At 35.4% G+C, this 14,065-nt stretch overlaps 1 protein-coding gene across 1 annotated transcript in view; it reads left to right on the top strand.

Moving 5' to 3' along the window:
- Nucleotides 1-14,065, top strand: part of LOC117174188 — a 1,286,801-nt gene that overhangs the window by 968,571 nt on the left and 304,165 nt on the right. Inside the window, exon 18 of the mRNA XM_033363042.1 lies at nt 7,788-7,808. Within this exon, the coding sequence (XP_033218933.1) occupies nt 7,788-7,808 (21 nt within the window). The remainder of the gene's footprint in view (nt 1-7,787; nt 7,809-14,065) is intronic.

Genomic DNA, 14,065 nt, shown 5'->3' with positions numbered 1-14,065 from the left:
ATAAATAAAATTAAATGCACACTTTTTGAAAAAAAACTAAAATATAAAAAATTTTATTTCTCTTTTACGAAATGTTACTTACTCATATAAAACAATGAAATTTTCAACACCGCTGTTGAAAGCTTATTTGCTTTTCACTAAGCAAAATATTATTCATCATATGGTTTATGAATTAAATACGGTAATCAAGATGGCCGCTTTTTGGTGCGATAGACTCTGTCCTATATATATGTACATCATGATGTGCCATCTTTAGGATGAAGAAAAATCGATTGTACACGATATCGGAGATAAATTTTCTTTACAAAAATTCAATTTCTGAACAAAAAATATGACAGCTCAACAAAAAATTAATTTTCCACGAAACAGATGCATTTTTACGCAAAAAAATGAAATTTTAAACCAAAAAATAATTTTTCACAAAAAAACGCGGATTTTAACTACAAAATATCAATCTTAAAAAATGGAAAAGTTCTATTATCTGATAAAAATCGAATTCTTAACAAAGAAAAAAATATATTTTCTACTAAACAGTTACATTTTTAACCATGCACAAGCCTTCGATAAAAAATTTCACGATGTATTTTAACTTTGACCCAAGTTGTTGAATTTTCAATTTAAAAAGATTAATTTATAACAAGATAATTAAACTTTTAACCAACGATATAACTTTTCAATTTAAAATATAAATATGTTATAAAAAAAGTAAGTTCTTAACAAAGCGATTCAACGAAATGTCTTAAACAAATTACTTGAATTATCAAGCAAACAAGAACGATTTTTAACCAAACAGTTGCATTTTCATACAAAAAATAAAATTTCTTTTATAACAGATGAAGTTTTAAATCACAAAGATTAATTAAAAAAAATAGTAAAATTTTTTTATGGAAAAGATTTTAGTCTAGTTTTTCACGATGAAACTATGAATTTTTTAACCAGAAAAAATTTCCTGCCGAAAAAATTGAATTTTTAATCCAAAAAGACGAATTGTTAACCGAAAAGCATGACTTTTTGACAAAATTGTAGAATTCTCTCGCAGTAACATCAAAAATTGAATTTTTGTAACGAAAAAATTAGTTTCTACGAAAAAATTGAATTTCAGTCTAAAAAGACGAATTTTTAACCGAAAAGCATGAATTTTTAACAAAATTGTGGAATTCTCTAGCAAATAGTTGCATTTTTATCAAAAGTATGAAATTTATCCTAAGGCCAAAGAGTAAGAAATAACAAGTAATAAATATTAAGATTATATAATTATGAATGAAGTGTGTGCTTTATTTTGCAATATCTGAATAAGCAGTCCCGGACCGAGGTACATGAAATTTAATCAGATTAGTTTTTAGATAATATAGTATAATTAATAAAATTAAATCTAATGTTTATTATAATAGAATCTAATATAATTAATTTTTAAATTCTATCCCTGATGAAAAGGCATTGGTTTTATTTTAAAGCACGATTTTTGCGAAGGTGTCTGTGACTCTGTCTGTCTGTTTGTCTATCAGTTGTCTGTAGTCTGTAATCTGTAGTCTAAAGCATGTATTCTGTAGGCACGATAACTTTCGAAAAAATAATAAGATTGGATTCGGTTATTTATAAAACTCAAATCCCTACAAGATTATTGCAAAAACTTTTTTAATTTTGCCGAAAAGTTAAAATTTCACAATTTGTTTGTACAAAACATAATGAAAGGATAAAGGATAACAAAAAAATGAATAAACTAAATAATTGTGCGTCCTGAAAAGATCTACAAGTTTCTTATTGATCAATTTTCAATAGGACACGTGGTTCTTGTTTTAGTCGTAAAAAACAGCATTAAAAATAAAAAAATAAAACATTTTTGAAGCAACCGCACAAGCTGCGAAAAAAATGAGAAAAAACTTATGTAATCAAAAAAAGAGCTAGAAATTCTTAATCATTATCTCTAATAGGATGCGCATTTTTGGTTTTATGCATAAAAACAATAAAAATAAAAAAGTTAGTTTTTTTATAAACGACGCAAGCCATGCAAAAAATAAACAGACAAAAATTACGATTCCAAAAAATACCGAAAACTTATTACAATTTTTTATGAATAATTTTCGATAGGACACGTAGTTTTTGCTTTAGTCATAAAACATAACATTTAAAATAAAAAAATTAAATTTTTTTAAAAAACCCACACAAGGTACGAACTTAAATTAACAGAAAAGAGTTATATAAAAATATATATATAAACTTATTATTAATCAGTTTTTGATAGGACGACTAGATTTTCTTCCACTCGCAAAAAATAAGACGAAAAATAAAAAAATAAAATTCTCGGAAAAAGGATAGAAAAGACGAAAGAGAACATATGATCCTATATAGAATCCAATACAGTTTCCTGTATAGGACTCTATATAGAGTTCTATATATGTTCTCCTGCATTAGACCCTATGCAGATGCGCAGTAGTTTTTCTTTAATCGTAAAAGCAAGATTAAAAATATTTTTAAAAATTATAAAAACAAGGAAATAAGAATTAGTACGATTCAATTTCATTTCATTTCTGCTTTATTTTCTAATATCTTAATAAGCAATCCCAGGCAGAGTTACATAAGAAATGTATTATATTTGATATAAAAGTGTTGAGTGTAATGTAGAAAAGTTGAAATGTTAGACAAAATTGAGTGCGAAGCACGAGATACGTGATGAGAATGTGTTCGTTAAAGCGGAAAGAGCTTTAACAAAAAAAAGCGTTAACAATTACAAAATTACAGTTGTCGATCCGTCAGCCTTGGATTTTAAAAGGTCTGTGCACGACTGCGGGAGAAATTCTAAGACCGAGCGCGGAGTGCGAGAGCTATCAGTCGCACGCCGTGGGTGCGCTCAAACTCGCGAGCTGAACTCTTTTAATAAAAGTGAATTCTCAATTACCAAATTACATTAGTAAATTTTTTGAGTCATAATTTTGAAAACTTTGCACAAGAATGTGCGAAAATATAAAGACCGAGCGTGTAGCGCGAGGTTAATACATAATCGAGCGCGAAGCGCGACACAAATGTACAATCGAGCGCGAAGCGCGAGTTAAATTCACTATCGAGCGCGAAGCGGAAGATAAATATATCATCGAGCACGAAGCACAAGAACCAACAGTCTCGCGCCCTAGGCGCACCTAAACTCGCGAGCCGCGCGCGTAGCGCGCGACGAGGATCTACCCGCATGGCCGGCAGATTTTTTTTCTTTTACTTTCTCTATTTTTGGTGTAATTGTGACAGATATTTATATTCTATTTACAACAGATTGGCTTATTGACCCTCATTCGATTCTCACGTTTTAAAGAGAGAAAAATAAAAAAGACGAAAGAAAGAAAAAGAGACGAAAGGGGATGTGGTTGGCTGCCTTCTCATTTTTCTTTCCTCTTTTTTATTTTTGTCCAAATATTACATTTTTTTTAATTTTTCAAATCACAATAGGATTTTTTTGTTTTTTATTTTTTTATTTTTGTTTGTTCGTTGTGGTCTAAATTTGGTCTTGGATTCTTGTTTTTTTTTTAAACAGGAGTTTCCATCAATAATTATTGTCAAGTCCAAAGGACTACCAGCCCATAGCTTCTTTAACCATCAGCTACAAGCTATTCACTCATATCCTCAATGAGAGTATATTAACATCTACCGAGTTGTTATGGAGGTCAATAGTTGAAGAACGATGATGCAAGTGAGGACTAGCTGTTTGCTGAGAGAACATGTTAACAGTCAGGTGTATTACGCACGATTCTTATAGGTATTAGCCCAACCTGTCCATGACTTGAATTGATTACCGAAAGGAATTCGATAACACGAACCACAAGCTACTTATTAAGCTACTTAAGTCACTGGAGGTGCATCCAGAAATGATGAGACGTATGAAAAAACTTATGCTCTTGTGGCAGACAAGATTTGTCAGAACATCTGACAGAGAACAAATAACTACCAGCTATGTGACATATAAGAGGGGGGTTTTCCAAGGAGACTTTTTAAGTCCGATACATTTCTGCATCTCCCTCTTGCCTATATCTGCGGTTCACCAATGCAAAAAGTCTGGAAACCTCTGTGGCCGACCAAACAGACGAGAATTAAGGGTCAACCACCTTTCATATATGTACGATCTTAAACTCTTGACCTTTTCAAAAGAGTACCTGAAAATCCTTGTGACGGCGGCAAATAGGTACTCTAAAGCAATTGACATGAGCTTTGGACTAGATAAGTGTCCCTGCGTCAATCTATACAAAGGCAGAATAGAAAATACATCATCGCGTTAAGGTCAGAATCTTCAACTCATGGGTGGAAATACCATTCTACATCTGGGTAATGGAAATCTGGATAATGGTAATAATAACCACAAGCAGAAACCCGAAATATGCGTGTGTTAAAAACGGCCTTTAAAAAAAGGTAGCGCCAAAATCTTAGCAAAATTTGGGCTTCCGAATTATCTGGCAAGCATAAAATCCAGGTGACCAATAATCTAGGCGTTCCTATACTACTATCGACGTTTGGTGCAGTGAGATGGGCCGTCGATGAGTTGAAGTACCTTGATTAAAGCACACGCAAGATGATGACAATTCATCGAAGTTATCATTCTAAATCTTCCGTACCTCGCATATACCTTCTCCGACAAAAAGGGGGTAGAGGTTTGCTGAGCTTAGAGTTTCTTCATCGAAGAACAGTTCTAGCTACAACTTGCTCAGTTCTAAAAAGCACCTTTGATGCGAAGTCGTGTACAGGAAGCAGAAAATTCGCTTCTTCTAAGGGAAAATGCTCACAAGCCCCTTTATAATAAATTCTAAGATATTATACGTAGAGAAGAGCTATGGATGGGTCTTTCGAAGACGTTTCTACAATCTGCTGAATTGAGATTAGAGACTGAGACACTTGGACATGTTTCTTAGTGGATGCTTAAAGTGTGGGCATTGTGGGCACATACAGAGACACAATGCGGCTCTAAAAGTGTTCTATTACCATCTTCGGCATTTTTATCTATCAGTGTGAGATATATTAGAATTTCTTAGTTTTCACCACTCAACGTATCAGTGCACCAGCTAATTGTAATATCACGGCAAAGTAGAAAGAAAGAGAGACTTTATTTTTTATCCATCTAAAAAAAGTTCCAGCTTGCCTGCATCAGGATCAGTCCATCGCGAACTAGATGCAAAAGGCTGTTCTTCTGGGATCATTTCGTCTGGTCCGTCAACACTGTTATTTCTAACATTTAACATAAGATGGTAGCTTTAAAAAAGTATCCAGAGGTGAAACCTTCACGTCTAACTGTTTCGTCTGCCGCGCAAGGTCATCCACGGCTAGATAACGCACTTTCAGGAACAGTGTTGTACGAAGTATCTTGTTGAAGTTTTCTGTTCTTGCTTACCTTCTTAGATAAAAGGAGTAGGAGTGGATGACGTGTAAGTTCCAGTTGCGTCGGGATTGGTTGCTTTAAGAAAACATGATCGGAGCTTTCATGGACTACAACTTCTCATAGTAAAAAAATAAGCTCTAAGAATGCATCCAGAGGTGACAGTGGTCACCTTCAATGCTCGCGGCCGCTGTTATATTATGGCAGCGGTAACGGAAGTGCTCCAAGCTAATCCATGCTCGTAATTGTGTGCCTACAAAATCATATCAGGAGGTTTTAAGCATCGTATTGCATTAAATTATAACGCTCTCATCTCATCAGTAACTTGCCTTAGACAGTGGTTATGATGTATAACCGGGTTCACCCGAGTAAAAGTTTTGAAAAAACAGAATATTCTCGGCACCAGCTGCTTGCCAGCATGAGGCTCAGTCCATTCCCAGCCAGATGCAAAAGGCTGTTCTTATGGGATCACTTCATCTGGTCCGTCAACACTTTTCATCCAAACATTGTACAAAGGTTGGTTGCTCTATAAAGTGTCCAGAGGTGAAACCTTTACCTCCAACTGTACCTCTGCTGCGTAATGTCATTCGCGGCTAGAGACCTTTTTTCTAAGAAACAGTGGTGTGCGAAGTATTTTGCGTCAATTTCACGTTCTTGCTTACCTTCTAGGATAGAAGAAGTAGGAGTGCACGACCTACACGTTCCGCTTGCGTCGGAATTTGTTCACAAGTGGACACTCCAGAATCGGAGAATTTTTTATTTAGGACTTCTTTACTAAAAAACTTCTTATCGCATGACTATATAAATTAAATTGTGAATGGTTCAGAATTGATGAGAGGAGATATTTTAATCATTTTTTGATCAAGATATTTCCATCAATAAAAAATGAAAAATCTCAATTTTTAAAATATATGATGAACCGCATGCATAGTAGTCTAATAGGCTAAAACGCTCTAGTCGAATAGCTCCCTAGACACGCTTTGGATAACTTCATCCGTCTACTACCCGGTAACAAGCGTTGAATTCAGAAAAATTAAGAATTTGTATTCATATGTATACGCGTTTTTTCCTCCGTCTAAAAATCCCCCAACGGCAACAGAAAAAGTGCAAATCCTATTTCTCTCAATAGACTAAGAAAAATTTAACGAAAGCATTTATTACACTTATTTTTCATTATTAAATCTTTTTATAACTTATAAATTCGAAAAATATTCAAATTTTTATTTATTTATATTTTGATAATTTATTTAAATGTCTTTTAAAAATCAACAAAGAAATCTATGCAAATGTGTGAATTTAAATAATTTTAACTCTAGAGAGACAGAGTTGAAGTGGTGAGAATTAAAATTGTAGAATTTACATTCCGCATGAAGGAATTAAAACAACTTATTACACATCTTATTACACTTCTGAGGAATAAAAAATATCTCTGTGATTATTTTCAAATTTTTAAATTTATCTGCTATATCATCAGAGATTGTACCTTACCGACAGTATATCAACCCTCCAAACCATGAAGGCAGAAAATCTACACAATATCGATCAAGTTAAGAATCTTCAATAACAGAAAATGCTTAACGTCTTAATAAGACTAGACGGAAAATAATATTTTTAAATTAAATTAAAAATTGTTTTTTGAAAAAAAGATCCTACTCCCACTTCACTCCATATCTCTGTGAGGTGCGTTACAGGTACAATTAGAAGGAATTAAATACATTTAAAACACGTTCTCTTTAGGAGAATAGAAAACTGTGTGGCAATCGCTATGGAAATAGAAGGGAATAAGTTTAGGAGGTATCTTATTCTTATAGTGGCATTTTAGGCAGATGGTAAAATCGCGCATTCAAAATAATATAATAATCTTCACTTTTGCAATGAAATCTGAAAATATTAATTTTTCTCTATTCTACGCTTATTACCAAGTAGACAAACGTGAGCAGCTACAGGTATACAGCCGTCTATTCAACATTATTTAGCCAACTAGCCAGTTAGTCGGCAAATTGAATGGGTCGTCTATTGTGATACGACATATATATCCCGTACGAACCCCAGTCGCAATAATTTGTCCAGCTATGGTCCCGAAGCAATAACCCCTAAGCGGAGGCGTAGAAAACGTGCAGATAGCTGAATGGCACCTGGGCGAGGTGTCTCAAAGGGTGACTCTGGGATTATTGGCGACCTCTCAGAATATGCAACCTTATCCTTGAATGCGGGGCTCTAAAAGAATGAACAAACCATTTTCCCTGGCTGCTCGTGGGAACAACAATGACAACACCAAACATAGTTGTGCTAAGTGTGGTTCAAAACAATTGAATGTACAGGGTACCCGAAAATGGGTGAGACAACATTGCCGACTACCTCAGGGTTAAGGGAGCCCATCAAGACGGAGTTAATGTAATAGACCGGACTTTTAAGTGAACGGTTCAATTCAGGCACGACGTTCTGGAATGCTATGATACCAGTATGGTACTGCGAAACTGTGTCCAGGATGCTTCAGAACCCAGAGAAACAGTAACATTCAGGTTTCTCTCAAGCCCAAAGATCTGGCTGAACTGTGTGACGAGCTTCGTGGAGATCTTTCTGAAGAACCCGACTTCTAAACTGTTAATTGGACAGTTAATTAGACAGGATACGAGGCGCATTCAGTGCGCGATTGATTATATAACATCTAGCACGGATTTCACAGCTAAGGTTTGACATTTTTCGCGCCAACTGCGGATCTGTTATCACACACTAGATAAATCTAAGTTGCTGACAATCAGGCAGCATATGGTTGACAAAATATGGGTAATATCTGACGCTAAGAGAAGTCTAAGGTCAAGGAATTATGGAAAGAAGTCTAAGAAGTGCAGCATAGACTGGACGAAGAACTTTTCCGCTCCCGGACGAGATGGTATCAAGACTTTCCGGTGGAAGAAGTTTCCTTTAACCTGCCAGCATCTGGCCCGTATTTTCACCTTATATTTTGAGTTGATAGAGCCAATTCCGGAGTGGTTTATAAAAGGGCGCACAGTACTTCTGCCGAAAACAGGCAACTTAGCTGATCGGAAGAATTACAGGCCAATCACTTGCCTGAATAACAGGTATAAGATATTTACAGCTATCCTAAATAATAGAAATGTTCGGACAGTCGGACCTGTGTGTCAAGAAATGTATTAAAAACGCGGCTTAAAGAAAGGCGTAGCAGGATGCTGGCATAACCTGCTCATCGATACATGTATCTGCAAAGATGCACCATACTACCAGCGTAACCAATCGATGGCCTCGATTGATTACCGGAAAGCTTTCGATTCGACCACCCATATACTTGACATCTGTTTTTTGGAAAGCTTGAAGGTTCATCGGCAAATCATGAGGTGCATAGAGTGATTGATGCCGCTTTGGAAACCCAGATATGGCTGATGATATATGGTTGATCTTAAGATCTACGAGGTGTGTTTAAAAAATAAGGTGACTTTATGGTTTTCTAAAAAAATATTCATTTATTCCTCAATATTTATGTTGTCCCCTTTAAAGTAATTCCCCTCAGATATAATACACTTGTGCCAACGCTTTTTCCAATTATCGAAGCACCTCTGATAATCATTTTGTGGTATAGCCTTGAGCTCTTTCAGCGATGCAGTTTTTATCTCCTCAATCGTTGAAAATCGACGTCCTTTCATGGGTATCTTCAGTTTTGGGAAAAGAAAAAAGTGACTGGGGGCCAAATCCGGTGAATATAGAGGCTGAGGCATGACTGTGGTGCTGTTTGTGGTCAGAAAATCTTTCACAAGCAGCGATGAATGAGCAGGTGCATGACCGTGATGCAGAAGCCACGAATTGTTTTTCCAAAGTTCCGGACGTTTTTTGCGTATCGCCTCTCGCAAACGGCGCATAACTTGAAGATAATACTCTTTATTGGCCGTACGACCTTATGTTAAGAATTCCTGATGCACTACGCCACGGTAATCAAAGAAGAGAGTGAGCAAAACCTTCACATTTGACCGAACTTGACGTGCTTTTTTCGGTCTTGGAGACTTAGGATGCTTCCACTGAGACGACTGCGCTTTAGTTTCGACGTCATAACCATATACCCACGATTCATCCCCAGTTATAACCCTTTTGAGAAAATCAGGATCACTATTAACTTCATTCAACATCTCCTGAACGATGGTCATGCGATGGATCTTTTGATCAAAATTAAGCAGTTTTGGAACAAATTTCGCTGACACACGTCTCATGCCCAAAACGTCCGAAAAGATAGAATGGCATGAGCCAAACGATGTGCCAGCATCTTCAGCAACTTCTCTGATGGTGATTCGGCGATTTTTCAACACCATTTCTTCCACTGCTTGAACGTTTTCATCTGTTGTTGACGCGCTGGGATGTCCAGGGCGAGGTTCGTCTTCGACATCCTCTCGGCCTTCTTGGAACATCTTGTACCACTTACGCACATTTTTTTTACTCAGAGTAGACTCACCGTATGCAACTGTCAAAATTTCAAGAGTTTTAGAGCACTGGATTCCATTTTTCACACAAAATTTAATGCAAACTCTTTGCTCCATTTTTTCGAAAGAAGAATATTGCCGAGCACACCAAACCCTTCTAATCTTTTACGCCTCTGCCAGAAGAACAACACGAGCTATATAGTCAAAACTGTGAACATATGATCGTGACGAGTGTACTAACACAACAAAGCAAAAAATTTTAAACTTGAATGTACGTAGCCCGCGAAAATTGAAAAGTAACCTTACTTTTTGAACACACCTCGTATGCTAAAAATAAAGAGCAACTACATCTAGCTCTAGGGATTGTCGAACGATACACTGAGGAAGTAGGAATGGAACTTGGCTTAGACAAATGTGCCAATGTGTATTTATAGTGAGGAAAACCTAATGGCATCCTTGAAGACCCTAAGCTCCTCGATAAAAGCGCTATACGACACTTTTGCGCTGGAGAGAGTTATACATACCTGGGCGTGCCACATAAACGCATTCAGGATGGGGCATGTATCAAGGATACTCTGTGAAGCGGATACAAATGTCTCACCTGGCAGATTTGGTCTTCCAAACTTTCGACCTGGAACAATGTATCTTCAATAAACATGATTTCCATCCCACTTAGATCCCTTGACTTTGGGACACGAAAGGTTATGCACATGAAAAAAGCACGCACCTTAAGTTTTCTATTCCGCAACTTTACATCTCACGCCTTCAAGCTGGTTGTGGAATACTAAATCTTGAATGTTTTCACAACGTGATTATTTTGTGTACAGTACATATAGTCGCGAACGGACGGGACACTCTTCTTAATATTGTTACGAAGCACAGAGAGGTGGGCAAAAAAAAGCCCGGATTGAGAAAACACAGGAGAAAGATTACCGTGAACAGCTCCTCGACAAGAGAATGCACGGTACCTCCCGCAGAAATGTAAAGGATCAGTCGATTAAAATAAAAGAAATTTAAATGAGTTAAAAATCAAATTGAAAATCCTATTTGACGTACAATAATCAATTTAATGTACAAAATTTCTCACAATAAAACCAAGAGTCTAACGACCAACGTGGGAAAACAACCATAAAACGTTTGTATTGAAATTTAAAAATAAATCCTAAAAAAAAGAAAAAAAATTATTTTTTGGACAAAAATCACAATAAAAAAACAGTTATAAAAAATAATTACCAACGTATCGGCAATCATACAGTACCCTTATCAAGGCAATAAATAAATAAAATAACATAAACCAGAACAGACAGTAACATCAACAAAACCGCGATGTTCTCCTTTCGAAATTCGATAATCTAAAAAAATTAATTTTCTCATTTCTTGTTTTGTCCATAAGATAAATTTTTTCTATTCTTTTTTAGGAAAAAATTGTTTTGTTTTTTCAAATTTCAATAGCAACATTTTATGGTGGTTTTCAAAATTTGGTCGTTGAATTTTTGGTTTTATTTTTAGGAATTCTGCACATTAATTGAATTAGTCGATGACATGTGAGCTAACGTTTACTTTCCTTAAATCACCCGGATTGAATTCGGGCGCGGAGGGTTTCGTTTTGGCATGTCAGGACGGTGTCATTTCTACTTTAGCATATAATCGCTACGTTTTGAACTAAGATATCCCCGTGATAGTTTCAGAGCGTGCAATGCACACCCCGAACATTTAGGACACATACTTTCTTTTTGTCCAACTTATGCGGAAATGACCGTCATCCAAAGACACAATGCAGCACTTTATTGAGTTCTTTATTACCATATCTGCCACTCCTATGGCACTGGCCTTACTACCGTTCCGCTAAATGCTCTACAGGAAATCGAGTCAACTGTCAATACTGGAAGTTCATATTCTCGACAATGGTTTCTGTTGCGCACTCGAGGCCTGACATAGTACTTTTTGACGTCGAGAAATGAACCATGTTTGTTATAAAATTTCCGGCGTATCCTCAGGATGCACGGGAGTTTTGCCGAATCATAGTATTGCGTCCGTCACAGATATTAACCAGCTATTAGTCCGGGGGCTGGGTATATTTAAGAGGCAAAAGGTAAAAACCAGTTAATCTTATGTATTTTGACCTGCTGAATTCAATGGTACCGGTTAATTTTACGAGAAGTGGATGGGCCTTGTCTAAAATGCAAATGTTTAAACAAATATGAAAAATGGTTCTTCTCAACGGGACAAGTTTTTTTAAATATGAAAAATTCTAAGCATAAAAGTTCTCTTGTAATTTTTTTGTTAAGTGCATATTTACAAAGTTATAGATTTTCAAATTACAAAATTGGACGTTTTTTGCCAACTTTGAGTATTGATTATTCTTTACCTATTTTATATTTTGAAAAAACTAAAGAAGCAATTTGTTGTTTGAGAGTTCCCCTACCTATTCATTGTACGCAACATTGGATTAACCATTCGGAAGCCTACTTATCGCAACTTACAAGTAGCGCCTTTTTTGCGCGCGACAGTGCGTTTGGCGCTTATGGCTGGCGAGGTACTCGCGGCCTTACTGAAGTTAGTATGACGTTTCTCCAGACTCTTTGCAGTCAATCAATCAGTTCTTACTAAATAATTATTTTATTATGTATAAAAATTACTTTATTATCAACTAAATATCGTACACTGTTCATACATATTAGAATATATAAAATATAAATATTTTTCTGCGAAGTTTTGTTCATCAGGCTCATTAAATTTGTTTTTACATGTATCGTTTTTTTGACACAAACAAAATAAACAACACTTTATTTAGGCTTCTAAACAACAACTTGATGTTGTTCGAGTGCAAGCTGTACACTGACAATTTAAAAAAAATTCGCTCAAAGGCTGTAATAATATGTCAACTTTCTTTGATACCAACAAATTGTCCTGCATATCATATCCATATAACAAAGGATCCAATTTGTCAGCATTTTTGTTCAAACAATTAACTTGTTGATACGCTACGTAAAATGCTCGATTTATATGCAAAGCCATGGAAGCAGACGTTGGTGGCAATTTTTCTAGATCAAAAGTTCGTGTACTCCAGTGATAGTTTTGGTAACGCAACTCATTACAACTCTTCAATCATGTGTTTTTCTGATATACTTTTACTAAGTACTCTTAGGCCATCCCTTGACAATTGTTTAGATACTCAATTGACGAGGCTGCAATTATTATTGAATACATGTTTATAAAATATCAAAGGAATAGTTATATTTTTTTATTATTGTCTCACCTCGTCCAAAATTAAGAAGATGTTTTTCTGGTTCGGCTTTAATTTCACTAGGTTTACTTCCTACCTTAATAGTTTAATCTGAACCAGTCAAGTGATGAGCAGCAATGATTGTTTGGAATTTATTTGGTCCCATTTTATTTGCTAATTTATGCACTGATAAATCTCTAGTTGAATCTTGCGTGCCAATTCGCATCCATAACTCCTAAAAAATTATTCAATAGTGTTGTTGAATGTTTTTCATTGAAACTTTCTATTTTTTTATTAATGAATAAAATGTACATATAACGTTAATAATGCATAATACCTTTAGACCATTCGACGAAAAAATATTCCAAAAATTAAGAAGCAATATCAAAATGTTCGTGTCACATGGTAATACTAAAACTTTTCTGTCTCCTTCCATAGTGCAATTATTAACGTGCAAAACAATTTTTGTATCAGCTTCTTCAATGTCTCTTTGTGATCGATGCATTCGCTCCGACGCCTTAGGGGAATTTTGGAAATAGTCATCGAAAACAAAGTCGATGCGTTTTGCAGTTTGCGGAGCAATGTCCGAAGAAATTAATTTACAAAATGCGTCTACAAAACCGGAAAATGTTTGTAAATTATTCCAAAATATTTTTCGACAGTACAGCATGACATCGACGATAACACTTAAAGTCGTGTTTTCTCCAATATCGTAATCGCTGTCCAAATCAAGATTATTCACGATTTCTAGAGTCGATGCTAAATCACTTTTATCACTAACGTTTGTTATAAGTCCGACTGCTTCAAACAATAAATTCACTGGTATAATGTTGTAACAAAGTAACTTTTTAATATCTAAAGTGATACGTGCTTTGTTACGATTTTCTTCTGTCTAAAGTCATTAAATTATGTGCAACCAATTTCAAAAACATTGAGAAGCTTTTCAGCTGCATTTTCGTCAAGTACGAGGGTGGATTAATAAGTTTCCGGCCTGACCAAGAAAAACAACGTTTTTAAGAATTTTTTTTTTTATTTCTCAACATAATCTCCTCCAAGGCTGATACA

This window comes from Belonocnema kinseyi, chromosome 6, assembly GCF_010883055.1.
Source record: "Belonocnema kinseyi isolate 2016_QV_RU_SX_M_011 chromosome 6, B_treatae_v1, whole genome shotgun sequence".
NCBI lineage: Eukaryota > Metazoa > Arthropoda > Insecta > Hymenoptera > Cynipidae > Belonocnema > Belonocnema kinseyi.
The sequence above is the reverse complement of the archived record's forward strand: the minus strand, read 5'-3'. Positions and strand labels throughout refer to the sequence as shown.